General features: G+C 35.5%; 2 protein-coding genes across 2 annotated transcripts; both read left to right on the top strand.

The window, feature by feature from the left end:
- The first annotated feature begins 10 nt into the window (after positions 1-10).
- On the top strand, positions 11-15376 carry LOC122528487 (coiled-coil domain-containing protein 170). Its single transcript, XM_043653680.1, has 18 exons — positions 11-46; positions 744-883; positions 1145-1325; positions 2317-2784; positions 4789-4884; positions 5712-5843; positions 6555-6743; positions 6842-7111; positions 7820-7964; positions 8060-8232; positions 8841-9041; positions 9781-9924; positions 10111-10188; positions 10689-10852; positions 11793-11901; positions 12483-12719; positions 13648-13820; positions 15106-15376. Exons 4-18 carry the CDS (start codon positions 2662-2664, stop codon positions 15245-15247), a joined length of 2376 nt encoding a protein of 791 aa, XP_043509615.1. The 5' UTR covers positions 11-46; positions 744-883; positions 1145-1325; positions 2317-2661; the 3' UTR covers positions 15248-15376.
- Positions 15377-21734: 6358 nt separating this feature from the next.
- On the top strand, positions 21735-23967 carry LOC122528478 (flocculation protein FLO11-like). The gene is made up of 4 exons (XM_043653635.1): positions 21735-21902; positions 22004-23113; positions 23286-23384; positions 23470-23967. The coding sequence occupies exons 1-4, from the start codon at positions 21842-21844 to the stop codon at positions 23634-23636; spliced, it is 1437 nt and encodes a 478-aa protein (XP_043509570.1). The 5' UTR covers positions 21735-21841; the 3' UTR covers positions 23637-23967.
- Positions 23968-27986: the final 4019 nt, after the last annotated feature.

Below are 27986 nucleotides of genomic sequence, written 5' to 3'. Positions count from 1 at the left end.
CTTAGTTCATGTTATGTGGACGGTCATCTGGACTGTAGGAAAAAAGGTAAAATTCTAATTAGAAATCTGTAATTATAAATTTTCTTAATTAATTTCTTTCTGAAAATTAAAATGTAATTAAATATAGTGAAATACTATCATAAATTATTGCAGTCTATGTATTTATCCTTGTTGCACACTATTGCGCTCCTTGTTTATAGAAAATTAAAGTGCTGCCATCTGTTTCGCCTCATTAAAATAAATGACTCTAGTTTAAGCTGAAAGATGGCAATACTTTGTTCATTCGTAGGAAAAAGTACGGTAATATGCAATAAGAGTAGATATACGTCACGTAATAGATACAGAGGCCAATAGAGAACGACAAGGATAGTAATAGTAATTAGTTCCATCATTTCATCGCTACGCGGTGGTAGTGTTTTGTTGACCGTGAATCAATCAAATTTCTAAAAAGAACTAATTAAAAGGATCAATTTGTAATGTATATATATAGATATAATAAACTTTCACTTTGTTATATAAAAATTCCATTTTGAAAACGAATTTAATAAGGTAAATGTTAATTTTATGTCCGATGATTATATCTGGTATATTGTTCATTTGCAATCTCCAAGACTGCGTAACTCAATGTGGGATGCTGTAAAAAATTTGTTTCACTCAATTATTAAATACATATATTTTAATAATAAGTGAAAATAAAGAACTATACATTTACACTATAACAATATTTATTGCATTTGTTTCAGCTATAATTATTACAAAATAACTAAATATCAATGTAATTACTCTGCCGAGTACTACCGTTATTATCTTCATATTTCCTTTTCCTGCTGTACCGTTACCGAATTTCAGTATTTACATAATCGAACATAAACTGATTTATTTAGTAAGTATATTCTTTTTTTATTAACAGAGCGATTACAATTGTCTTTATTATTGCAAAATAATTTTATTACAGCCATAAATTTCGTATACACATCCTTTTTTATTCGTACCTGATATTTTGGTCAGTCATTGGTTTAATTTAAACAGTAAAATTTAATGACTACTCTAATCTTTATTCTTATTATAAGTCTTTTTAGTCTCTAATAAATACTCTTGTTTTTGTATTATTTGATGATAAGAGTCTTATTTTCTAATACAATAGAGCATTCCATTCCGAACTAATAGAGAGATAAAAGTATTTGGTTAATGGAATTCCCGGATGATAAAACAACCGCTTTTCTAATATTACATACTTGTCCAAGTGGAGATCAAGAAAACTATCAGTTGATTTCGATATTTGAGGATGCTGTGTTTTATTTACTATTAAATTACCTAATTCTAACGTAAGTAATTCTGCAGAGTTATATTCCTTTTGTACTTCGAATCATCGAAGTCTATTTTTCGGTGTTCATGCTCTCATCATTTTCCGTTTATTCTTCCAACTTATGGCAAAATTACATATATATTACATCGTCACATGAATTTGTCATGAAATTAAACATGGTCTCTTATGTTCTATTAATATTGTTTTCTAAGTAAAAATCTTGTATCTCATATTTTGCAATTATGAAGAACACCGAAAAATAGATAATAAATATAAAAAATAAATTAGTAGAAGAAAAGGCATCTATCAGTAAATAATAAATATTCTGTTCAGATAACAAAATGTTTGGATAGTAAAATTCATTTCTGATTTCTTGATTATTATTAATATACGACTATTATTAATATATGACTATTGTTATTATATTAATTTTTATTAATTCATTGCCCATCAATGTTATCTTCACGCACTACTTCATTTGCAATTCTTTTTCTATCAATTTATTAACATCATGCTTATGAATGTTATATAATTATTTCAAGTATTCGTTTGTTATTTTTCCTTATCTTTTCTTATCATCTTATTTCATTGTAGATTTTCATTTCTTACCACTGTATCAATTTAACAAAGAGACAAATCAAGTTGGAAACATAATAATGATAATTAAATATCATTAGATATTAATCAATTAAATCAATCAAATTAAATAATGACAAATAATTCATATGTTTAAGAATATAATAAAATTGTTTTACGTACTACGTCTAATATAAAGTATTGTGCTTTGGATATTTCATATTATGCACATTATATACAATTTCCTATAAATATAAAAACCCGTAGTATCCAATAATCGAAATAAATCTCTCTCGTCGAAAATGGTTACTGGTAACGAAAACAATTTTCAAACACTACCATGAAACATCGTTATCACTAGTCAGAAAAATATTTAATTGTCACCCTATGGTTTCTTTTCGTTTTGATTATAACAGCCTATGATCTCACAATAGGTATATACATATGTTCGGAGATACGTACCGAAGATACGAAGTTGAGAAAGTCGGAGGGTAATTTTCACGGATCGATGAAATTCGATTGCCTGGAGGTCGGCGCGCGCGAGGGAGATGCTAAACCGGCGGTTCGTTGCGCATCGACGCTTCGTCTTCGCTGGAAACGCTTTTACACTCTCGGACGTTGGCGTTCGGAGGCGTTTGCCACCCGGAAACGATCTCTAACAACATGTCAATGAAGGAAGCAAGTCTTTCTTAAATTCGTCGCGCAACGTGCAACGAACGCGCAGGTGTAAATGTAGTACAGTGTTGAAGCGGACGAGCGATTGGAGAGCAAGGGGGAAGATGTCGAGCGAGGAAGAAGCAAGAGCGACGAAGGGAACGAGAGAAGCAGCGGACGAAAGGAAAGACGCCACTGAAGAGGACCTTCAGATATTCGAAACGCTTTGTATATCATCGCCTCGAAAGGTCCTTCCTCGTTTGCGTCAGATCAAACGTATCTCACAGAGCTTAGACGCACCATTTATCTGCACAAAACTTCATATACATACGTGTAATATGTACATATACGGAATGATTCTTCATATAAATATATGGAATGATTTTTCATATATATATGAGATGATTCTGCATATCGCATAAACAGCAAACTCTTCTCTCGTCAAGTGCACTTTCCACTTGTAAAAAGGTGTAAAAGCTTCTCGCTGATATTTTGTTTTCTGCTTCTGCCAGTGTCAACGTGCCTGTAGACCAGTTCACAGGATCTCGTTTTCAGGAGGAATTTTTAATGAGAGGGAGAGAAATTGTATATGGAAACAGTGAAATTTGTCGAATTCATGATTACTCGTGGTCCACGCCAGATGAAATTTAATGGATAGTCGAAGAAATTCTTTTTTTTTTTTTGGTTTATATTGAATCATCGAAAGAGAATTTACTATTATATAAGAAGAAGATAACTATGCGATTTTTGCTCATCCTTTTCCTCAACAATTGTTTTGATTGAGGTATCTCTCCCGCACGATTTATGCAAATATACGAATAATTTGGATTGACGTACGATTCAGCGTGCGTTTGTTAAACTTATTGACTGGCACGGGACCGGCCAGGGCTACCACGGTTGCCATAGCGTTGCATACAATCGATTCTACCTGTCGCTGTCGCCTTTATTCGCATTTCCTTCGTTCATCATCGTCCACGCTCGGTGTCTTTCGTATCCGCAGCCGCGAAATACGAAGTTAGTAAGCGGACTTTATATTTTTCTTAACGTAATTAATACTAGGACAATCATACTCAACATTTCTTGTTTCAAATTACATCGTCAGAGTATGTTGGCTTTTGTTGAAATAGAAGTATGAATGTATGAATAGTGTCAAATAGGTGAAATCTTAATAGATGATTTTATATTGTTGTATATTTTATATAAATGAAATAATCTACGAAATAATTGAATCAGTCATATTGATGGATTTTGATGTATCTAGGAATTATAAACATACTCTATTTAGAACTTCGAAATCAAAGTAAAATACATGAGAATATAATAGAACATGTCTTAGGTTACTTTTTGTATAATTACGTCATGAACACGAGACATATCGACTCATCTTTATCACGCAGTGAAGTATCTGACGAACATCTGCAAATTATCTAATCGTTCATGTGACAGTCTAATTGTTGTGATTTCCAATGATTCTTATCTGCAAGGGTTTCGAGCTATAGAGATTTCTTGCATTCTAAATAAAAAATCAAAGAATCTTCTGTTTCAGGATATCAGTATTTCATATATTTCTATTAAATAAAAATTCAATGGTAATTAATTTATTTAAATGCATTTTATTTTAACGAAGACCATAGTTTATGAATATCGCGATCGACTAGTACTAAATAATGGATCAGTACATTTCTATTTATTTTACTTATAGTGTACAAAATACGTATAGTGAAAGTAATAGAGGAAAATATATGAAATATTCAACATATGATATTCCTTATATTTTTTAGTAGTTTTTTTATAGATTCCACTTTTCTAATTATCCTCATAATTAATATACAATTGCATATCTAATAAATATAATAATTGCCCCTTGAAATTCCTTAATTAAGAATCCCTGTGCTTTGGTAAATAATTTGTCAGAACAACAGTTATGCTTCTATCGTAAACGAGGATATTTTAGGAAAAACATTATTACAAACAAAATACTGAATGGAGCATTATCAAAAATGTAATTACGATCTTCCATTCGATGATTAATTATGTTCACGTTGATCAAGCCTCGATCAGATTATGTTTTGTTCAATTCTGATTGATGATAATCATGATCGATCACTTGATTGATAGTACTTGAAGATTAATCACTGGATTGCCGATGTTCATGTAAATTAATATCATTAGGAGCGTAATTAAAAGAATGGTACTATTTGAAATGGAAATATTTAATACAATTATGTGGAAATTTGGATTTCTCGTTGTAGATCGTTCACGAAGGAGCCATGACCCATGATCTAACGACTGCGTTAAGAAGCGAGCTGGCGGCTCTCGAGTATAAACGCGACAGATTGATGTCCGAGGTAAACCTAACGCGCAGACTGCAGATTTTTTGTGCAAATTCATATTTTCGTCACGAAGAAATTTTTTTCACTGTTCTTTTGAAGTCATGTAAATTTTTATAATTTGATCCTTATTCTCTTATCTTGCACCTGCTGCGTGCCATGGAAATATCTTTAGAAAAAGACGAGAAACTAGAAATTACATGTACATGTAATTGTACTGTAATTACAACTGTACATGTATTGTATTATACTATCTATATACCGTCTGTTTTATAGAACTATATATAACACTATATATAGTTTTAATAGTTTTAATATATATAATTCTAACACTATATATAGTTTTAATATATATAGTTATTATAATATTATTATAATATATATTTAATAGTTTTAATATATATAGTTCTAACACCATATATAGTTTACATTATAGTTTTATTACAGTACATGTATTGTACATACCGTCTGTTTTATAGAACTATATACAGTTTTAATACTATATATAGTTTTAATAGTTTCAATATATATAGTTCTAACACTATATATAGTTTACATTATAGTTTTATTATAGTACATGTATTGTATTACACTATCTATATACCGTCTGTTTTATAGAACTATATATAGTTTTAATATATATAGTTCTAACACTATATATAGTTTTAATATAGATATTAAACTAGATACAGATCTATATGTAGAGTTATACACTTTTTTATGTTACGCGCATTCAATGAAATTTTACGTTTTCGCACTTTCTATAAATACATAAAAATCCACAATCTACCAACGTGATTCGAGTGACTGCGCGATCGTTTCGATTAATATTAATTGGTGTCCAGCTTCAAGAAACAAAGAATCTTGTGAGGTCTCGGGATCAACGAATAGTGGAGTTGCAGATAGAGGCGGAACAACTTCGTGAACAAGCAGCCAGACAGAATGCCATTGTTTTAAGCTTAAAAGAACGCATACAGGTTACTTTTCTCTTTTTTACTCATAATGCAGTAACATCTCCCATATTTGAACTAATCAGTTGACCCTCAAGCGGAATCGATGATTATAGTAACGTGTATTGTACTACAAGTTTAAATTATTTAATTTAATTTTATGTTTGACATTTATACATTTTAGTCATTTTATATTTTACTCTAAGATTAAATCAGAAGAAATGAATAATGAAATTAAGTCAAATAAAAAAATGTCAAAAAATAAGCAATGTAAAATATAAATTCTTATAGTTTCGAATGTGATACCAGTTAAGAATTAAATTTAATTATAATTAACTAGTTATTATTAGCAAAATTAATTAATTATTGACACCTATTAGTTATTTAACAATAGTATGTTACATTATTATTATTATTATTATTATAATATTACATATTATATATTATTATTCCATATTATTTATTTCTACTACTCTGTTCAAATTTTAAACAGCTAAACGTGTTCTGCGTTTGGCTTGTCATACCTATTAGTTACTTAACAACAGTATGTTACATTATTATTATTATTATTATAATATTACATATTATATATTATTATTCCATATTATTTATTTCTACTACTCTGTTCAAATTTTAAACAGCTAAACGTGTTCTGCGTTTGGCTTGTCATACCGTTCGATTCCGATCACACTTTGTAAAATGAATTCTGGACGAAGCTTGATCGCATCGATGGTTTAGGAACTGGAAGAACGCGAGAGGAATCTTTACGCGACTCAGGGAAGAAACGAGAGCGTGCTGCAGGGCCTGCAACGAGACTTGAAGTATCACCAGGAGAAAAATCGGGAATACGAGAAGAAGATACGCCAACTGGAGCAGACCGTGTCGGAGGAGGTTGAATCGAGAGAGCGGGCCCGTTCGAGTTTACAGGTTTTAGCCCTTTAGACTTCCAACTCCAACCTAAACTTTTCCCTCCCGCTCTGGCCGATCTCTGTTATTTAAATTCTCCACGTGCTCGTTCAATAAAGGAGTTCGCGCGGAAACTGGCGAACGCTCTGAGCGTCGAGTATCGCGAAACCGTTCATCCTAGTCCCGAGATCGTGATCCACAAAGTCGAGGAGCTGGTGCAAGAGGCGAGCCGCGTTCGCACGAAGAATACGAACGTCGAGGCGCAACTGACAACCGTTGAGGTCGACTTCAGAAGCTGTCGAGACGCTTTGGACCGTGTTGTAGCCGAGAAGGAGCAACTTCAGCGGCAGGTGTCCTCGCAGTTGGTCGATTTGGATCGTCTCAGACAGGTACATCTAGGATTATTTACCGTTATATGAATAATCCTTTATTTATTTCCGACGAATATCATCCTTTGGATAGAAAAACAGGGAGAGATAGTAAAGACTGCAAAGCATATAAAATTAAAAAAAAAAAATAATGACTCGTGGGGAAGTTACTCTCCGATTTCGACGATCTTTTCTTTTTGGGATCTGCTAAATACAAGATAAAACCAGTGATGTTTGAAACTTGAGTCTTTCAAGTTTCAAAATTTAACTTTAAAGGCCGAGTTCTTAAGACTAATGTCACACGAAGTTTTCAAGACTTACATAGCTCTCAAAGCTTTTAAAATTTTTCCCACAAAGTTAAAATTTTACAATCATAATCATATTATAATTCAAACAACTCGAGTCCAATCGTTAAAATTTTATAATCATAATCAAAAGTTAAAATTTAAAATTTAAAATTTTATATAATAGTTATATAATATTTTAAATTTGTACATAATCAAAAGTCCAAAATTTTGTAATCATAATCATATTATAATTCAAACAACTCGAGTCCAATCGTTGAAGAAGTATTCTTTTACATTTCAACGCTCGAGAAACCAAACTGAAAGCTAGAGAAACCCGATTCCGAAGCTGCAAAGCTCAAAGTTTATTTTGAGTTGCGCCAACGGATGTAAACTTGTTCGAGATTTCGATCAATTAATTCATTTCGATCGTTCGTTTCGTCAGGACAAAGAATGCGTCGAGATGCGGTGCAGAGTGGCGGATAGAGAGGTAAACGAGCTGAGGGACAAGCTGTTAAACGCGAACAGGAGCATCAGCAGCGCGACTGGAAACATATCGAATCAAGAAGCGTTGATTGGACAGTTACGAGGTGATCCGTTCGGCGAATATTATTTCCCCGACTTGTCATCTTTCCTCCCTTTTCTTCTTTCTCGTCTTCCTCTTCTTTCTTTTTTCACCCTGCAGAAGATCTAATGCAACGGGACGAGAAGTGTCAGCGCGTGCAAACCGAGTTGCGACACCTCTTGGAATCGTTGGCGATGCTTGTCAACGGGCCGAACAGATTCATCGAGTCCCACGAGAACGTCATTAAGGATCGCATTAGAGAGATCTTGGCCGAGAACAAGGATCAGGCTCTTGTACTTCTATATTTCTCTTACTACTTTCTGTTGGCTTCTACATTATTTTAAGATGCGCACGTTCGCTCTAAAAAAAAAAAGTAAAAAGATATAAAAAGTACGTTTCATATATTTGATTTCTAACGCATAAATAATTCACTTTGTTGCTCGCTGATAGTGACACCACTCTAAGTTTGTAGTTTTTGAATTGAATTATTAGAAAAGTTTTTACTTGGACAACTGAGAAACTAACTTTAATAACAAATATCTTTTTGTTATTGAAATTGTCAGCCGAGAGAATAGTTTAATCGTCATAATATGATTGTTATAAGATAATTATTATTACGATGTCATAAATGAACTGTTCCATGGGACGTTTGAAAAATATATTTGTACGGCACAAATTACTTTTGACGAAAACTGACTTAATTGATTGGCTTCTGAGCCCACCATATCATCTTTATATTAAGTTCTTAAGAATAGCAAATTAGTATTATATTGACACGTGTTCATTTTATATGAATGATATTGATATAATACTGTATATATATATATTGTTCAATAACGTGTTATATTGAGTGAAAGTTAAAAAAAGGCAAACAGTCCTTAATATCTTTTCTCGTTTCTAGATGATTCAAAAGCTCCGAGAGAAAGTAAACACGGCGACAGAATCGACGACCAGACAGAGCGAATTGATCGACACAACGGTGGCGAAGATGCGAAATCTGGAGGACGAACGATCCGAGCTGCAAAGTAAAGTTCGCAAATTGGAGGCCGAGTTGGCGGATTGCGAGCTCTCGAAGGAATCTTTGCGCAGAGAGAAGCAAACGGTAATTATTATTCACACGTGCACTGCCGCTCAAAAATACGTGGACAATTACCATTTTCTAAGTACACCGAATATGGAAACTGTTATAATTTTATAAAACTAAATCGTAAATGAATAACTTGGGCTTGTCTCAAAGCTCGAAGCCTCTACGTTCATTTTATTTTAAGATATCTTTTAAAGTGAAGACTTTTCTTCTCGAAAATGCTACAAAATTGCCACGTGTATGTAAAAACATTGAAAAACTTTTTCCAAGGCTAAATTCACAATGAGTTCGAAGATTGAAGCCTCCTCTTTACAATGACTCCCCCGAAACTTGTGGTATGATTTTATGGAATCTTAAACGTCATATGAAAATGTTATACGCGATTTCTTCTTCAAATTCGCATAAAAAAAAATCGCACATCGAATGTAAAAACGTCATTGTAAAGGAAAAGCTTCAATCTTCGTAAAGAAACAAGTTTTCAGCGCCTAACGTGACAATTTATAGCATTTTCGACAAGGGAAGTGTCTACTACACAAAATGCAAAGAATATTTTAGAATAAAATGAACGATGCAGTTGAAAGTGGGGGAGGCTTCAAGCTGTAAAACTAATCTGATGTTCATCGTCGTGCAATTTTCTTTTTTTCTTAACGAAAAACTTAGTTAAATACTTAGCGTTGGCGATCGTGCATAGAAAAACGTGGCGCGTTTCAATGTGACATTTCCGACTAATCGTATTGAGCGTTTCCAACTGTCCTAGTTGGTAACGTTTTTGGACCGGTTAGGGAAAGCGATGCAGATGGACGAGATCTCGGAGGAGATGGGGCTGGATCTTCAAACGGAATCGCTTTTGGTACGCGCCGAACAACTCGCCCGATTAGAAACCGACAAACTGGTGGACAAGGTAAGAAAGAAAAGAAAAAGAAAGAAAAGAACACGAGATATCGAACCGATCCGCGGCTCGATTTCACTTTCCACTCGTGCCGAACCCTCCCCCCTCCTCTTCCCCCCTAACCCCTTCGATCAGATTGCTAATGTGTTGTCTCGTTTGTTCTGTGTTTGTTTGCGTCGCAAAATGTTCTCGTCACAGTACTCGTGCGGCAACTACACCATCTTACCGAGGATACGACGCGAGCGATCCTTCCACGAGCTTCCTTCTATGAAAGAAGTAAGCCATTCCGGCGGGCGGCATTTCCTTTTCTTTTTTTTTTTTTTTTCTTTTTGGCAACAGTTTTTTGCGAATCGTCGATTTCGTATATTCGAAGGCTGCTCGAGAGCACTGTTTCTCACTGAACATGGCTTGGGCATTATTCGAATACGACAGAGCCTCTTATACTCTAGGACAGTAACAGTTGTATCAGAAATTTTGACTATAAAGAAGATCTCGAGGATTTGTGACCCATTATATTTACAACTCAAACAGTAAACAAGCTTTTGTTACTAATTATCTTTAAGAGACTCAAATGACACCCAATAAATTAATTAAAATAATTCATTATCTCAAATTGCTATTTACTACTTTGCTTCGAATAAAATGTGTCCAAGCCTGCTCTCGCGACTCTTGCACGCTTTTATTGCAGTAGGCAATCGATTCACGCGATAAAGAAACGCGTTTCCTTAGCTAGAGCTACATTCTTTCTTCTTCTCTGTCTCTCTCTCTCTGTTTAGACCTCGGTGGTGTATCAGCTGCAACGCCGCGTGAGAACACTTAGGGAACAATTGCAACGCAGGGATCTTCACTTGGATCTCCTTCGTAGGAAATTGTCGCTTCAAGAGGACAGCGTTAAGATGAAATCGCTTCTGCAAAGTGAAAGGGACGAGGCGAATCTTCGGTATGCATTTGCGCCGCTCATTTGGGAAATCGATTAACTCCACGAAACAAAGAGTAGAGAAATCGGTGAAATAATGTACACCGATTTCAGGAAGTTTCCGTACACAGGATGAAAAATCATCGATACTTTGAACTTTTATTAGTAACTCGGTAAAAAGTAAGAATCGTGAGATAAATTTTAAATTTCAAGTTTCGAAGGGAAGACTTCAATCTTCAAGATAGTGGCGAATTTAATTGTGAAAAAGATCTTTTTAGCGTCCACAAAAACGTTTAAATTTGCAAAATTTCTCAGAGGAAATGTATCTTTGTTCAATCTCTTTCAAACTGATGTAAAAACATTCTTTTGGAAGAAATGAACGGAGTATTGTGAAAGTGGATTTAAAAGCTTTAACAATAGGTCTACAATTTTTTTTATTAATAAGTTATAACAGTTTAAAGCGTTGGCGAGAAAATTGATATGAAAATGAAAATTAAAGGAAACAGGCATAAATATATAATATATAAATAATATAATAATGTATATAATAATATATAATATATAAATAATATAATAATATAATAATGTATATAATAATAATAATATACATTATTAACATGATGAATAATATAAAGATATACAATAATACAGATACATATAATAATATACATAATATATAAATAATATCTATGTGAAATATTTGAAGATATCACTTCTTAAAAGAAGTCACATAGAGAGATTCGTTTGATGAACCTATATAATTATTTATACACCGTTGTCGAAAGTCAAACATCGATCAAGTGTTTTGCAATAGAGAAAAAAGAGAAAAAAAAGAAGAAATTCAGAGAGTGGAGTTTAATTATCGTACTTTGGCCTGTGAACGGCTTATCTGTTGGATTTATCGTCGATAATATCAATTTGTTCTACCTCGATTCTCACGAATGATCTTTTTTTTTTTTTCAAGAGCGAAGAAACTGTCGAAACAAATCGATCGCCTGCAGGCTCAACTTCTGGAGGAGAGATCGAGGAACCGCGAGTTAAGCGCGCAATTGACGGAAGCCGCGGATTACAAAGTGAGCACGAGATGTCATGACGTATAATACCTGGTCTCATCGTTTCTTTCTCTCTTCTTTTCCCTCTCTTTCTACTTGTTTCTGCATTGAGGTTTATTTATACTGTCGACGAGACCCGCGCAAGTCAAGCAGAACGAAACGCGTATCGATAGCGTTCCATTATCGCCGGCGTGCGTAATTTCGATCATAAAGAATACTGAAAGAAATCAAGCTGTGATAGCCATTAGGGGGAAAAATTATACAAAAAAAGGAAACGAAGCGTCTATTTAATTTGGGTCAATCGTGAAACACAAGCAGAGCATTCCTTCTCCTTGTAACCAATTTTTCAGATCACGGTACAAAATTTTTTGTTTCATTTTCACTTTCCAATAGTCCAAGCACGAGGCTTAATTTTTTTCAAATCAAGTCGAGTGCATTTGCTCGTTGGGCTTTATACATTAATGGATAATTAGAAATAACGATCAACACGTGCTTCGAGCTCCACACTCGGCTCGTGCGCGGTTCGTCGATATTACAAATGGACCTTTAAACCTTTTACACCCACGGCCGCGCAATTGGTGAGAGTTGCTCTTTCAAATCAGATAGCTGCTTTGGAACGCAGCCGGAAGATAGAAGAAGTTCAGAAACGATTGGTGGAAAGCGAGATGCTGAGGACGCGATGCAACCGAAAGTTAACACTGTTGAAGGAGCAAATCAGAAGTACGACTGAGACTGCCGAACAGGAGAGGTCTATCAGTGATCACTCGCTGCAATTGCTCAGGGACGAGATGGCGCAGGTCAAGCAGAATCTTTCCGAGCTGACGAAAAGAGAGTCGCAAGTAAGTGTTTACAGCGAAAAGTAGGATAATTGGAACAGCAAACCGTTATCGATATTTTAGACTGTTGGAATTTTATAAAAAGAAGATTGTACAAGAATCTCGGTGACGTTTTAATCCTCGTCTCTCCTTTGTGATAATTTCATACATCTCTCTTAAAGGAAATTACATTATTAATAGTAGTTATATTTATTATTAATAAGTATATTTATCTGAGACATTGCAACATGTATTTTTCTGATATATATCTGATATATTAATAATATATTAATAATAATTAACGTTCCTCTAATATATTAATCATAATTTACATAACAACGTTGTTAATTTAAAAAGCAAAAAAGATTGATGAATGATTGATACGACTTTAAATAACCAATTAGACGAAAGAAAATTCAACTCTGGACAAGTATCATACTGCAATATTGTTATGAAAATATCTCCTGAATCAATGGTTTTTTTTTTCGATGTAATTATTTTCGGTTTAATACTTTTTTTTTTATAAAGAATGACAAACTGAGTCGACTATTCCATTAAAAAATATATTCGATTTCAAAAGAAACAAACTTGATCTTCAAACGCCTTCGTCAACATTGAAAGATAATGATTATATCAGTTAGTGCCCCTCAACGGTTTTTGATTAATTGATGAATTAATTGTTTCGAGAATATTTCAGGTTCTAGTCTTACGTGACTCTATATATAATACAACATTAAACGTGTCTATTATATGTAATGAAGTTTTTTAGAAGTTATACTATATATAGTTGTTTATTAAGACCTTTTCGTTTGCTTTGACGAAGCTTGGCACCAAACTTTTTTCCAGACACCCTGTAGGAGATGCATTCACGAAAGAAACTCCACAGTTTGCGCGCTGCGTATCGATATTGATTCTCGTTTTAATCAATTAAGTCGTGCGTTTCCTGTTCCAGCTGCAAAGTTTCCGTGTTTCCGTGGTGAAATTACTGTCGGAGCCGATCTGCACACCCGATTACGAAATAATTTCGCGGCTACAGAAAATCGTGGCCGCGCACCGTGACTTCACCATGCTTTCGCGCAGATACGACGAGCCATTGGACACGACCAGTCCTTCCAGATGCACCAGGTAAAATTCCCCGCTACGACATTATCGGCTTTATTACCTCGGGATTGAGAACGAGTTCCCCTTCGTGTTTCTAGGAACTCGTGTAAAAAGCATGCACAACAAATCGACACAATATTGTATATCAGCGCGCGATGAGTATGCGCCGCGCGCGAGATAGCGCAATTTTTTTTTCTTCTTCACTTGCGCGTATCAGCTGCCGCGATTAAAAGCCGAGGCAGGAAACGATCGAGTCACAGAAAAAGCGACGATTATTTACTTGCAGAGTCCTCGTCGCAGATTTCGCAGTGACGTTGGAAACACGTCGTCGAGATTATTATTCTAAACAATTTTTCATTACGCATCGTTATCGGTTTAGTTTCCTCGCGATCAGTGTTATCTGTGTATCGGTATGATTTATATTGTTGAAAATGAGTTCCGAGCATGCTGAACGAAAAAAAAGAGAAAATTAGAAGATACACGGCAGATGTATTTCTTTCCAGTTTATATATTATATTTAGTTGATTATGTACATTTGAGAGGAGAAAATTCATACGTCCTGCATGATTTAGAAATTATATTTAGTATTCTTGCTTTCTTACAGGATACGTTGCACGTTTCTTAAATTTCTTTCCACTCCTTCTTCACTGATTTTACACATATATTTTGCTTTTGAATGTTTCGGTACATCGCAACGATTTGTATTTAATAATTTCGCAATTTTATTAAATTGGTTAACGATTCCAGATTTCCTTTTCTCTTGAGTCAAGAGACAAGAATACTTTTGCCAAAATTAAATTATCAATTTTTATTCAAGGAAAAATACAATTGTGTATAGATCTATTTACTTGAATCACTATCATTTGAATTATAATCTCTAGACAATTATATTTATCATTATGATTATCAAAATAAAATGTTATTTACTGGAAATTTTATGTCCTATTTGAAATACTATTTTATATGAATTGTGAAGGATACATTATTTAAAATATTTTCTCTATAAATATTACTGTATCTATTTTAAATATTATTTAAAATATTTTCTCTATAAATATTACTGTATATATTTATATATATTATTTAAAATATTGTAAATATATATTACAAATATTATTTAAAATATTTTCTCTATAAATATTACTCAGCTCTATAAATATTACTGTATATACATACGTATGTCGATACACGTCATCAAAGTTTGGTTGTTCCGGTGTTAAACTGCGTTATCTCGGAATCTGGTGAATGTAACATAGACCTTCACTTTCCTTAATACTATCGATACTCTGTATCCGTCGCTCTGTTCCAGCATACACGCGATGCACCCGCCCAGATCGCCAGGGTCACGATGCGCCCGTTACGAAGACAGCGGTTTCGCGGATCCGCCAGATCTTCGCGACGTCGAGGACGAATTCAACAAACGTCCTGTACGGAGCAGCCTTCTTCCGTGACGATTGCGCCGATCGACGCAGTTACCACGCTAAGCGGCGCGTGCACACGTGCAAAAGTGCATCCACGATCAGAAACGAAAAAAGAGAGGAGAGAGAAAAAAAGGAAGAGAAAAGAAACCACGGGGGATAACAGTATAGTTACTTCTCCACCCAGATATTGTAATATTTCTTATGTCATAAACACTGTTGCGTACGCGATTCGCGGCTGGTAGCGAATGGGGAGAGCCGGTGTATAGTGTCGGTGTAGAGTGGAACAACCGCATTCCAGGATGCAGACGGTAGAGAGCGAGACTGAAGTTGCTGTGCTGGCTGAGCGCGGGAACGCAGCCCTGGAATATAGCCGAGCGGCGACCAAGAAGGACGAGGGGAACGTTGCCTAGTATGCGAATCCGTTCGAGCCTTACGTACTTTGTACACCTTCCTGCTCGAGACAGAGTGTGGCCCGGCGTTATGCGCATACAAAATCATCGTTACTCACCGATTTCTTCGGATCTTAAGTCATGTGTATGTCGCACACAGTACCAGACTGCACCAAACAGGTTCCTTTCGTTTCTTCAAAAAATTCTGCTCCAACTCGCATGTTCTCCTACACGAGAAGTTCCTGTGGAATTTTGTAGAAAGAAGCGTCACGCTATATAATACTACTTTTGAACGGAGAATCTGCATGATAAAAGGATACGTTTTTTATGTTTGAGTGCTATTCGTTGAATAGTATTCATTATTTGCAGGTTATTGGGAGCATATTTAATATCTATGAACGAAATATTTCTGCTGTTATAAGTTTGTGAAAAGAAAATCGTGCAATAATAAGCTCCGACTTTGTAGCAGATGGCAAAGTGAGGACATTTCTCTTCTCTAAAATGCCATAAATTGTCATAGTATATAAAAACATTGAACAATTTTTTTCGTGACTGAATCTACAATGGACTTGAAGATTGAAATTTCTTTAATACCTGCTGTACGATTTTTTTCTCATCAATTTATTCATTCAACTTTGAAAATATTGCGATTTCTTGAGTTCTCATCATCTAAGCCTAATATTCAATAAAATGGCGAAAAAGAGATGTTCATTAAACTTCTCGGGTTCATTATAAATTCGGTTCAGTCATGAAAACAATTTTTTAAATATTTTTACATACTATTTGCATTTTCGACAAGAAAAGCATCTTTACTCACACAATGTTAATATAAAATAAAATGAATGACACATTTTGAAAATAGAGGCTTCAAGCTTTGAAATCAGAGTCCAAGTTGATTACTATAGGATTTCTTTTTTAACTATAACTGTTTAAATAATTAAATGTTTGAATATTAATAAGAGTCAGTGTATAGACTATTTTTTGCAAAATTATAGCAATCGAAATATTCAGTGTCTGAATACTCAAATGTCCCAATATTAATGGAAGTCACTGTATGTATGAGAATACAGTAGAGCGTTTATATGAACTTGTCGAGGACAAATAGTTTATACAAGGTGCCTCAGAACGAGTGATTCCTCTCAACCGAGCAGGAGGTGATTCTCCGTGAAAAAATAAGTAAAAAAGAAAGGATAAATGTTTCTTTGTCAGAGCCTTCGTTCAAAGAAATCGAGGACTTGGAAAGTTATCAAGTACACTATCATGCATTAAAGTTGATACACACACAAGTATTATTTATATCTTATTCTAAGTACAAAGTTTAGTTTCTAATTGTTTTCAACTAGAAACAAAACGTGTGAAAGATATCGAGAAACTGTGACTAAAGTATGTGATTGTGAAAAGAATATCACGCAAGAAGAGATCCAGATCAATTCCAATTCTACTAAGTTATTGGTGAAAACTGTATCATATACGTGATAGCAATACAAATAATAACGAATAGCCGTGATTTGAATGCCTTTATTTTTTACACTTGTTCATATTATATTTTGCATTTATATTTGATTTATATTTACTTTTCACAGATATTTATATTTCAGATAAAAATAGGTGCCCAACTCCAATGGAAAGAAATTGAAGTACTTGCATCGCTACGACTAGACTGCATTTTTATTTATTTATGGAATTGTTGCCCCAATATGGAAAAGTATATAAAATATCCTTCCTATGACACCTCAATACCCGAAGCAATTTTCTTACGTTCTGTTACTCTCTAAAATAATATTTTCTTGAAGATATGAATCTGCCGTGATGAAAATTACAATAAATCGTGGCTCGACATTGGCATGTCGCCGGTATAAAAAAAAAGAAAAAAGGAACAACGAAACGAGGGCAGAAAGAAAGTAAAAAGAAGGAGATGCAGCGCCCGCGATATTATTCGAGATTGTTATTCGAAGCGGAACTCGGCTTTTACGCAACGGTGTCTTTCGCCAAAGAGCAAAGAGACAGGGATGCGTGATTTCACGGAGCGTGGCTGTTGCTCGGCAGAAAAGTATGTGTAACTATGTATAGCCTGTACACGTAGTATACGCCGTATACGACTCGGCTCGGTACGACTGGTTAGCCCTGAACTTGGCCAGGAGTGAATTACCTCTTCCTCTGCAGGAACGTGAATACGTGAATGCAAAGGCGTCAGCTTTGGCCTCCTTATTTCGCGTCGCGTACGACGCACACGCGTTTACGAACAATTTCTATGCCGAGACCAAGAGTGACATGTTTCCACGCGTGAACAGTGCAGGTACATATATATTAGAAAACGACATTGTCAAATTCGTCAAGCGACAATGATCATTCCTTCCGAAGGAAGATAACTCGTTCTTCTAGCTAGAACTTGAACTCGTCGTTCAAGTATTTGGACTTGGTTCCTCGAGGTACAAATTTCTTACAATTAGTAGAACAAGTTAGGCAAGTTACTTTATTTTGGTATTTTATTTTAATGAAGTTATTTATAATCAGTTAGTTATTTATAATTATTAAATTGATAATTATTTAGTTATAGTTATTGATAGTTATTAAATAAATAATTATTTAGTTATAGTTATTGATAGTTATTAAATTAATAATTATTTAGTTATTGTTATTGATATATAGTTATTAAATTGATAATTATTGATAGTTATAGTCATTGATAGTTATTAAATTAATAATTATTTAGTTAGTTATTGATAGTTATTAAATTAATAATTATTTAGTTATAGTTATTGATAGTTATTAAATTGATAATTATTTAGTTATAGTTATTGATAGTTATTAAATTGATAATTATTTAGTTATAGTTATTGATAGTTATTAAATTGATAATTATTTAGTTATAGTTATTGATAGTTATTAAATTGATAATTATTTAGTTATAGTTATTGATAGTTATTAAATTGATAATTATTTAGTTATAGTTATTGATAGTTATTAAATTGATAATTATTTAGTTATAGTTATTGATAGTTATTAAATTAATAATTATTTAGTTAGTTATTTATACTTATTAAATTAATAATTATTTAGTTAATTATAATTATTTATAATTATTTATTAAGTAATTTATTATATTATAATTTATTAAGTATTTATTATATTATAATTTATTAAGTATTTATTATATTATAATTTATTAAGTGTTTATAGTTATTTTATAATTAAGTATTTATTAAGTATTTATAGTTATACAATTTTTAAATATAGTTCCAGCGCATCTAAACAACAAGAAAGTACACACTGTTGGTTTGGACATACTGTTACTCGCATTAATATTCGGACACTTAAATATTGAGACACTAAATATTTAAACTGCCTTCCTTGCGAATTTTTTTCCGTTTGTCGAAACTTATTTGCATTGGTAGAAGACCCTTTTAATTAGAAGACCCTTAAAATTATCGAAATTACCATTATACATTTTTCATGAAACACGTCGAATGGTGCAAATTATGAGAAATTCACGGTAAAAAATCAGTAAAGTACATTCGGTAATTTAGAGCCGAATTTTGCAATCGAGTACCGATTCGAAGCGAGAGTTATTTTAGTGCGGTGTCATTGTGTTGCTTCGTATCTTTTTTATTGCGTTCTTTATCTGTTTGAGCTTTTGCTATTTTATTTTCTGTTATAATACGTGTAAATCCCCCTGTCTCTATGATACATTGTTACATTGTGTTTAAAATTATCGATTAGTCAGGCAGAATTATTGTACACGCTGTGTCCAATTAAATTATGTGTGTTTGTAGTAGATCGTGTGTGTTTGAAGTTTATCCTTAAGGAAATGAAATTTCCTTCGAAGCTGAAGAAACATCGTGAGATTATAGAATTGCACGATTGCACGATTGATAAAGATAAGATAATCGGGAAAGTTGCTCTTCTAAGAATTTTCCGCATATAGATAAATGATGAAAATCATCATTTAAAGATAATGACGAACGTATGAATTATTTGTCTCGCTGTCGTCATTTGCTGCGATACCTTCTTCTTTTTTTCTTGGCTTTTAGATCGTCTCGCTTGCGTTCCAAGTTAATTTTGTAAATTAACACTTTAGATTTGTTAGCAATGGCGCAGTTATGATAATTATTTTCTATTCGACTACCAAAAGCCCCGAAGAATGACGTAAATTTTGGATAAATATTATATTTTATTTCAGTATATAAAAGTTAGGAATATTTCTTTGGTTAGTATTACTTGGGACACTGAAAACAGATGGATCAATAAATACCTATGTAATTAGTAACTTATTTTAGTAACAGTTTGTTCGTTTTATTAAGATTTTAGGAAAAGTACTATTAAAGTATTATCTATTAAAGTACTATCAAACTCTCTTTCTTCTATACAAGTCGTGTACAAATAAAACTTCACTAAACGATTCGTTTCAATTTCGGACTTACATAGTTTATGTAGTTATGATCGTAACATTTTTTACAGCAAATCTGCTTGCCAAGACTTTTACTTTTTTTTTTAGAACAGAATAAGCGTCCTCGTTTAATTGGACTATTTTTCCTTCTTTCGAGGAAACAAATTTATGGCAATAAAAGTCTCAGTACAAATACACTGTATTTTATAGCAGTTTCCTGAAAACAGAAAACATAATTAGTTCCAGTTATTTCATAATTAATTGGACATTTTAACAATTTCATTCGACCCCTGATTATGATTATTAAAACTGAGAGAATTAAAAAATAAATAAATAAATATGATCGTACAAGACTGTACAATTTTCATCGAATTTCACGAACTCGAGGAATAAATTATTACTTTTATTGTTTGTAATTTTATTTGAAACGAAAGGTTTCCTGTTTTATTTTAATTTTTCTTCCGATCATCTTATGAAACCTTCGGTCTACACATACTACATTTACATAAAAACAAGTTGTTCTTTCTCAAATTATTATTACTCGAAATGATCGTTCATTCTTGTTTCGAAACAAGTTTATTTCTTATGTTATTTGGAACGATCATTTGTTCTTTTTATTACCGATCAAAACCTGCCCAATCCCGCAACATACGTACATACACGTTACGCCAATTCCTCACGAAATATTTCTCGATAATGTAAGATCGTGTGTCTTATATAATCTGACAGTGTGAATCAAAATCGTATAATGAAGTAATTACTATCGTCACTTATCTTATCATATCGATCCTATTTATTAGTTTCCAGACAATTATCTGCCTTATTCGATGACTTATCAAATTGTGAAAGAGGAATTATGATAACTATGTGGATTACTTTTATACAATTTTTTAATTCTGAACGTTTCCACTAGATATGTCCCTCGATGTTCGACGAATAGAACGATAGTATTCTTTCGATTGAAATATGCGGCACGAGTGTAATCAAATAAACCTGCAGAAATAAAACTTGATGCCGACGAAATATATTTCACTATCCACTTGAATATTCTGACATTTCTGAATGTTTCTCTTATATTTGTTTAAATATTGCACTTGAAAGGATGATAAAAGAACGACGACGTCACAACGTCAGGATTAACATAAAGGACGATAAAAAGCACGAATAACAAGAGTTAAAAAATGTGCAGATACTATGCAAATGCGTATAAAACGTCGGAAGCACAGCGCATAATCTAAAAAAAAAAGAAGGTATAATGCAAGAAGCAATGTAATGCAAAATCTGACACGCAGGAGCGTGGGTGTTCGAGTTCCATTTTTTAAAAATATATGCACGTAAAAATGTTAATTTGCATAAATATTTAAAAATAATGCTTCACGTCACGTGTCCGATTATTTCAACCGATTATACGATTCGACGTGAGCTAGTAAATCCCGCAGTTGCGAGAAATTAATATTATTTGCGAGAGTGAAATTCAATTCACCGGCAGCAGTGCGTGTTGTGCCTCTTCGATTCGTTCTCCTTCTCCGTCAGCAAGGAAAAGAAAAAAAAAAAGAAAAAAAAAACGACACAAGCACGAAAGATACAAAGGAATAGACGCAGATAAAACCGAACATGAAATTAACAGTGTGTGATTTTTTTATACAATAATCACGTATCGCCAAGGTAGTGATATTGATTGAAGATATCCGATTCCGATAAGGATAAAGCTTCCCACCGCGATAAGCTTACGAACATTATGTCTACATCTCCAAGTTTCGCAGCATTCGCGAATAAACGGTCATAGTATCAAAGTGAATCGGGACACTGTAAGGGGGAAAAAAAAAAAGAAGAGAAAGAGAAACAAACATGAGTGCGTGTAAATCCCTGTTGATCTTATTCGTCGTCGGACTCGTTGCATTCCAACCGGGTAAAGTATCAAGTATTCAATTCAAATATTCATTGAAATTGCCTATTTTCACGTTTTATGTACATACGCGCATGTATAACGTAAATCTGCTTTTGCAACAGGGAAAGCGCTCAAGTGCTACATATGTGACCCCAGGAACAACGGCACCTGCAACATTGAAAATCTTGTGCCGCAAACCTGTCCACCATCGCCACCACCCAACGTAAACAACACTACAACCCAGAGTACTACGAATCAAACACCGACAACCTTGACAACTACGACAAATTCGGAAAGTACACCTTCGGAGAGCACACCGTCGGAAAGTACACCTTCGGAAAGCACACCATCGGAGAGTACACCTTCAGAGAGTACACCTTCGGAAAGCACACCTTCGGAAAGCACACCTTCGGAGAGTACACCTTCGGAGAGTACACCTTCAGAGAGTACACCATCGGAGAGTACACCTTCGGAGAGTACACCTTCGGAAAGCACACCTTCGGAGAGCACACCTTCGGAGAGTACACCTTCGGAAAGCACACCTTCGGAGAGCACACCTTCAGAAAGCACACCTTCGGAAAGCACACCTTCGGAGAGCACACCTTCGGAGAGTACACCTTCGGAAAGCACACCTTCGGAGAGCACACCTTCGGAAAGCACACCTTCGGAAAGCACATCTTCGGAGAGTACACCTTCGGAAAGCACACCTTCGGAGAGTACACCTTCGGAGAGTACACCTTCGGAAAGTACACCATCGGAGAGTACACCTTCGGAGAGTACACCTTCGGAAAGTACGACAACCTCGGGAGAGACGACGTCGACAACTACAGAAGGAACAACATCGACAACGACAGAAGGAACGACAACAACGACCGAAGGAACGACAGCGACAACGACAGAAGGAACGACAGCGACAACGACAGAAGGAACGACAGCGACAACGACAGAAGGAACAACAGCGGCAACGACAGAAGGAACGACAGCGACAACGACAGAAGGAACGACAGCGACAACGACAGAAGGAACACCGACAACGACAGAAGGAACAATAACGACAACGACAGAAGGAACGACAACGACAACGGCAGAAGGAACAACAGCGACAACGACAGAAGGAACAACGACAACGACAGAAGGAACAACAACGACAACCACAGAAGGAACGGCACCTACCGAAAGTGAAATGCAAGCCTCGAGACTTCTGAAAAATGAGAAAGGAATTGTGAATTTCTGTAAGTAGATATTAATCTTGAATTTATTAGAACAGTTTCAGTAGGAGTTCCACGACTTAACTGAAAATAATAGACTGGCCTGTACGAATTGCGAGTTATAAGTGTTTACGTGTCTTCGCAGAGCACAGTTTACTTTCTTTATATCCATTTGTTAATATTTTTTTCTTTCTAGTTTCGGCGAGACAACGTAGAAGTTTGATCGATCAACTTTTGAGGGAAGAAGCACAGAGTAATGCCACAGTACGCTGTTTTCACGAGAGCGTGCAAGTCGGTAAGACATCTACATTTTGCTCACATTTTTCATTCGTGTAAAATGTCTGTCGCGCGAAGGATTCACGTGTGTTTCCGTTTCGCAGGTAACAGGACAGAAACGGCATACGGCTGCGCCTACGATCTGGATCATTGCAAAAGTAGCAAAGACTGCAGTCTGTGCAACGAAGACGGTTGCAATTCAGCAACGTCGAACGTTGTCTTCACGTCTATGATTTTATCATTGGCAGCGATCGTGCTGTTTGCAAAATAAGCTGTAATAATTTATTGTAAAGCGAACTTTCCCGAGGAGACATCAAGTATCCTAAAAGAAAAAAAAAAAAGTGAAGTATCCTAATAATAATTTATTGTAAAGCGAACATCCCGAGGAGACGTCAAGTATCCTAAAAGAAAAAAAAAAAATGAAGTATCCTGGCAGACAGCTTCCCCCCTTCAATTTCTTTTTGACGAATAACGACAGCGATTCGAGCAGCGATAGAATTTTATAAATCTGACGATAAGGAGACTTAAACCGACGTTTGTAATTAAAATAGCAATAGCATGTATGTTTATGGTTGTCAAATAAAAGCTTGAAATAACATCAATATTACCCAAGCACGGTAATCTAATCTAACTGGCTGCCACGTCGCATCGCGGGGAACATTAGTTTCGCGATGAAACTGCGAACCGTATCTGACAAACACACCGTAAATTTTGTGGATGTTTATGTATATAAATATAAATTTATATATATTATGTATATAATATAAATTTTATGGATATATATATATAATATATATATATAATAATAATCATGTGGAACAAGACATTGCGCACTCTTCGTTGGAGATGAGATTAATTGTAAACGAAAGTAGTATCAAGTATGGTATTAAGTATGGCTAATTAGTTGCAACCATTCGACGTAGCGAGGCGGATCGAGGCGTAAGGGCAACGAACTCGACGCATTCGGCACGTTCTAGTCGTTATCCGTTATGTTCGAGCTTTTTCGACGTGGATGCTCCTCCGACGCAAGAGTAGTAACTCGTTGTTTACAGTATGCAAATAAATTGCGTTGGCCTATGGCAAACAACTCGGAACGTTAGGACTTTCATTGATCTTCGGTGAAAAAGGCAGGATCGCTTTTCTGCGTTACGTTTCACCTTCGACGTGTAAAAATGTGAAAGGATACCGAGAGAATACAGAGGGAAATACAGAGAAATGGCAAAATGAAGAACCACGAAATTTTCATATAGGAAAGAAAAATGAGAGAATAATAATAATAATAATAATAATAATAATCAATTATCAGTATTATTATTATTATTATTTTAGAAATAACGTACAAAAAATAAAGTTTATTCAAATAATCTGCTGTAAGATTATTTGTGACATACTTGGCAATGTTGACGTATATGTTTCACCAAAAATATATGTTGAAATATATATTTATAACTTTGACGTATATGTTTCACTCAAAATATATGTTGAAATATATATTTATAACATTGACGTATATGTTTCACTAAAAATATATGTTGAAATATATATTTATAACTTTCCCTATATATATACATATATTTATTTATATGTATATTTATAACTTTCCCTCGAATAAAATCGTTATTCGCAAATAACGAATAATTTTTCCTCGTACAAAATCGTTGTTCGCAAATGACGAAAACTTTGTTCTCCTATAAAATCGTTATTCGCTAATAACGAATAACTTTTCCTCGTACAAAATCGTTGTTCGCAAATGACGAATAATTTTTCCTCATACAAAAAAATCGTTGTTCGCAAATAACGAATAATTTTTCCTCGTACAAAAGAATCGTTATCCGCAAATGACGACTAATTTTCCCCATATAAAATCGTTGTTCGCAAATAACGAGTAATTCCTCCCCGAATGAAATCGTTATTCGTTATCTACGAATAAATTTGACAGATCCATTCGTTATTCGAACAACCGTACGGCCCAATACTCTGGCGTGTGCCGGCTCGAGCGACGAGCGATCGCGCGCCTGAATCGAAATTCGGGCACGCTGGCGATCGACAGCGGCGTGATTCGCGCTTCGCGCGCCTCCTCGGTCGCGTTCGTTGGGAATTCTGGCGTTGCTCGCAAGGGTACGCGCGCGGTCGAGCAACACGATTATGTGGGAGCTGCGCCGAACGTCCCCACGAACGGGCCGCGACTCGCGAGGAACCTCAGTCTGTCGTCGGTGTTCGATTCGTGAACGTTCCCTCGTCGCTCGTTTCTCCGCCGATCTCGCTCGATATCCTTCGGAACGAGCCTGAACGTTTTCCACTCTGTTCTTCGCTCTGTCCCTCGTTGACCGACGTCGCTTTGTCAAAAAAGGAGCAGACGAGAGGGGCGAAGAGGAAAGGAAGGAAGCTGCTGTCTACGTGGACTCGCATCCTCCTCGGTTATTATAGACTCGCTCCGATCGGGACGACAAAGAGTTGTTCATTGTCGTCGGTGTGAATCGCACGACCGAGCAAAAGTCATGCACGATTGATACGTTACCAACGTTTCTTCCCATTGGTTCGCAAACGACGAGAAAGGATTTAGAGACCGAGCTTCTCTCTCTCTCTCTCTCTCTCTCTCTCTCTTCGTGGATTATCCTGTGAGTATTCATTATTCATTTTCCTTCCTGTATACGTTTGTACACGCGCGCAGATTGATATTTACTTTTGGATCAATTGACGAGCCTCGGGAACCAGACGTGTCCTCGTCGACAGTTTCAGTCGAAAGTTCTTTATCACGTTAGGTTCCCGTATGTTGCTAAATCGAGCGCGCGTGGACGCCTCCAACTTTGAAAACAACAACGACCGGGCGTCATCGTTAGGTGGAAGCGTCACCTGATTGTATACGTACGCGGTATAGAGTACAGAATTTTATGTTTCAATTAATTCAGAATTCTTTCCTTCTCATCGTATATTATTTTTATTAATCTACTCTGATGCACTTTGAATAGTAAATCGATTGATGTTTCCTTTGCGTTTACTCTGGTGTCGCAAAATTGATATAAAATGGACGAGATCGCTGTTGCGAGAGTTCTCTCGGAATTCGTTGCAGTTTGTTTTCAATTTACGAGCAGTGGTCGTTTTGTCGTACGCGTTCCTCCGACCGCTGCGTTGAACCACCTGTGCGCGTTCCGTTTCCCTCCGAATTCCGTGGATAGCTCCTGCGATCCGCCATTGCGCTCGTCCGGGAATCGAAGACCTCCGGCCCGTTGAACTCGTTAGGGGAATTTTTCTCTCCTGTTCACAATTAGTTTCCGCTAACGAGGATGGCGGTGGAGGGCTGTTCGGTTGTTACGCCGCAGGTGTCGTAAAGTTGAGCGCACACCACCCGTTTTCCGCGGTTTTGCTGATTCAAATTTGCTCACTCGCGCTTCGTCGAACGTATTTACGTATCCTTTCTTTTTTTTTTTTTTTTTATATTCTCTTTAACGACGTGGGAAAATATTTGTTTATTTGAGGAAAGAGGATCGACGACACGATTGTGTTTTTTTTTTTTTTCTTTCTTTGCCGCATGAGAGAACACGACAACGACGACGACGACTCGGCCTCTTTCTGGGGAGAAGAGAAAAAAACCTGCGCCGCACGAAATCGGAACGCGGGAACAGAGGCAAAAGGGAAACGCGATTATGTGCCTCTTGCGAACCGCGCGCACGTTGTTTCTCTTTCGCCAGTTCGAACTCGGGTGTTGTTGCGTGCACGTTAAATCGATCAGTGTCTGCGCGCTGCACGCCATTCCGTTACAATAATTAATTTTTCGCGCAATTCGCACGACCGATATATATATACCCCGGCACGTTTCGTAACACGCTCGCTTCAACTTCAACTTTGGGTGACCGAAAATCAATCGACGTTTCTTCTTCTTGATAATCTGTCAGATTTCGGTAAGTACGAATCCACTCGAGAATGATGCCCATGTGAAACTAAACGTTCTCAGTCTTTATTCTTTTTTTTATATCAAAATTAGTGTTATCCTCTTACGTTGTCGATGTTCTACTGCAAATAATTATGTCGAAATGTTCGTCAAATAATTACATTGAAAATATTCCGGGCCTTAATTTCTGCGTCATCGTTGAAAGTCTTTCGTTTAAAAGTTTGTCTCTATTACTAATTGATCAGTTTATGGCGTAGAAACCAATATGGCGTCGAGTACTTGTGTGTCGAATTGGCATTAGAAACGTTGCTTGTAACTTTCGAACCAGCGGATTTTTATTGAGACTTGCATTTGGTTTCGAAGCTTAAAGGAAAAATAAAGGTTCGTAATTTTGACTTACATGCCGAAAAGTTCAGTTGCGATCATCTAGACGTTTTTATTTTTTGAAACACGTCGAATTGAGTTTTCGAGCGATCGTTGAAACATTGACGGGCAGTTGGGCCGGCTTAATCTCGCGCGACAGGGAAGGAACGCAGAACCGCGAAATCGCCTAACTAATTGCGCAAACGGACCGTCTGATGGCATACCTGAAAATTGGATCAGTATGTCAGACACGTACGCTGCGTAGACACGATTCCATCGCTCACCGATCAAATATCGTATTTATCGTTTCCTTTCGATCTGATCTTTCTCGAAAACCATGGAGTGCAATTTTGTGGGGAAGAACAGTCG

The sequence above is a fragment of the Frieseomelitta varia genome, unplaced genomic scaffold (genome assembly GCF_011392965.1).
Source record: "Frieseomelitta varia isolate USP_RPSP 00005682 unplaced genomic scaffold, Fvar_1.2 scaffold_251, whole genome shotgun sequence".
In the NCBI taxonomy this organism is placed as follows: domain Eukaryota; kingdom Metazoa; phylum Arthropoda; class Insecta; order Hymenoptera; family Apidae; genus Frieseomelitta; species Frieseomelitta varia.
This window is presented reverse-complemented; position numbering and strand designations above follow the sequence as displayed.

Bases quoted from the DNA above. Each gene is read 5' to 3' on its own strand.
- LOC122528478 (XM_043653635.1), top strand. From the start codon at position 21,842: ATGAGTGCGTGTAAATCCCTGTTGATCTTATTCGTCGTCGGACTCGTT. The intron at 23,114-23,285 runs GTAAGTAGATAT...TTTTCTTTCTAG, and splicing joins GAAAGGAATTGTGAATTTCT to TTTCGGCGAGACAACGTAGA. The intron at 23,385-23,469 runs GTAAGACATCTA...TCCGTTTCGCAG, and splicing joins TCACGAGAGCGTGCAAGTCG to GTAACAGGACAGAAACGGCA.
- LOC122528487 (XM_043653680.1), top strand. From the start codon at position 2,662: ATGTCGAGCGAGGAAGAAGCAAGAGCGACGAAGGGAACGAGAGAAGCA. The intron at 9,042-9,780 runs GTAATTATTATT...CAACTGTCCTAG, and splicing joins TGCGCAGAGAGAAGCAAACG to TTGGTAACGTTTTTGGACCG. The intron at 10,189-10,688 runs GTAAGCCATTCC...CTCTCTGTTTAG, and splicing joins AGCTTCCTTCTATGAAAGAA to ACCTCGGTGGTGTATCAGCT.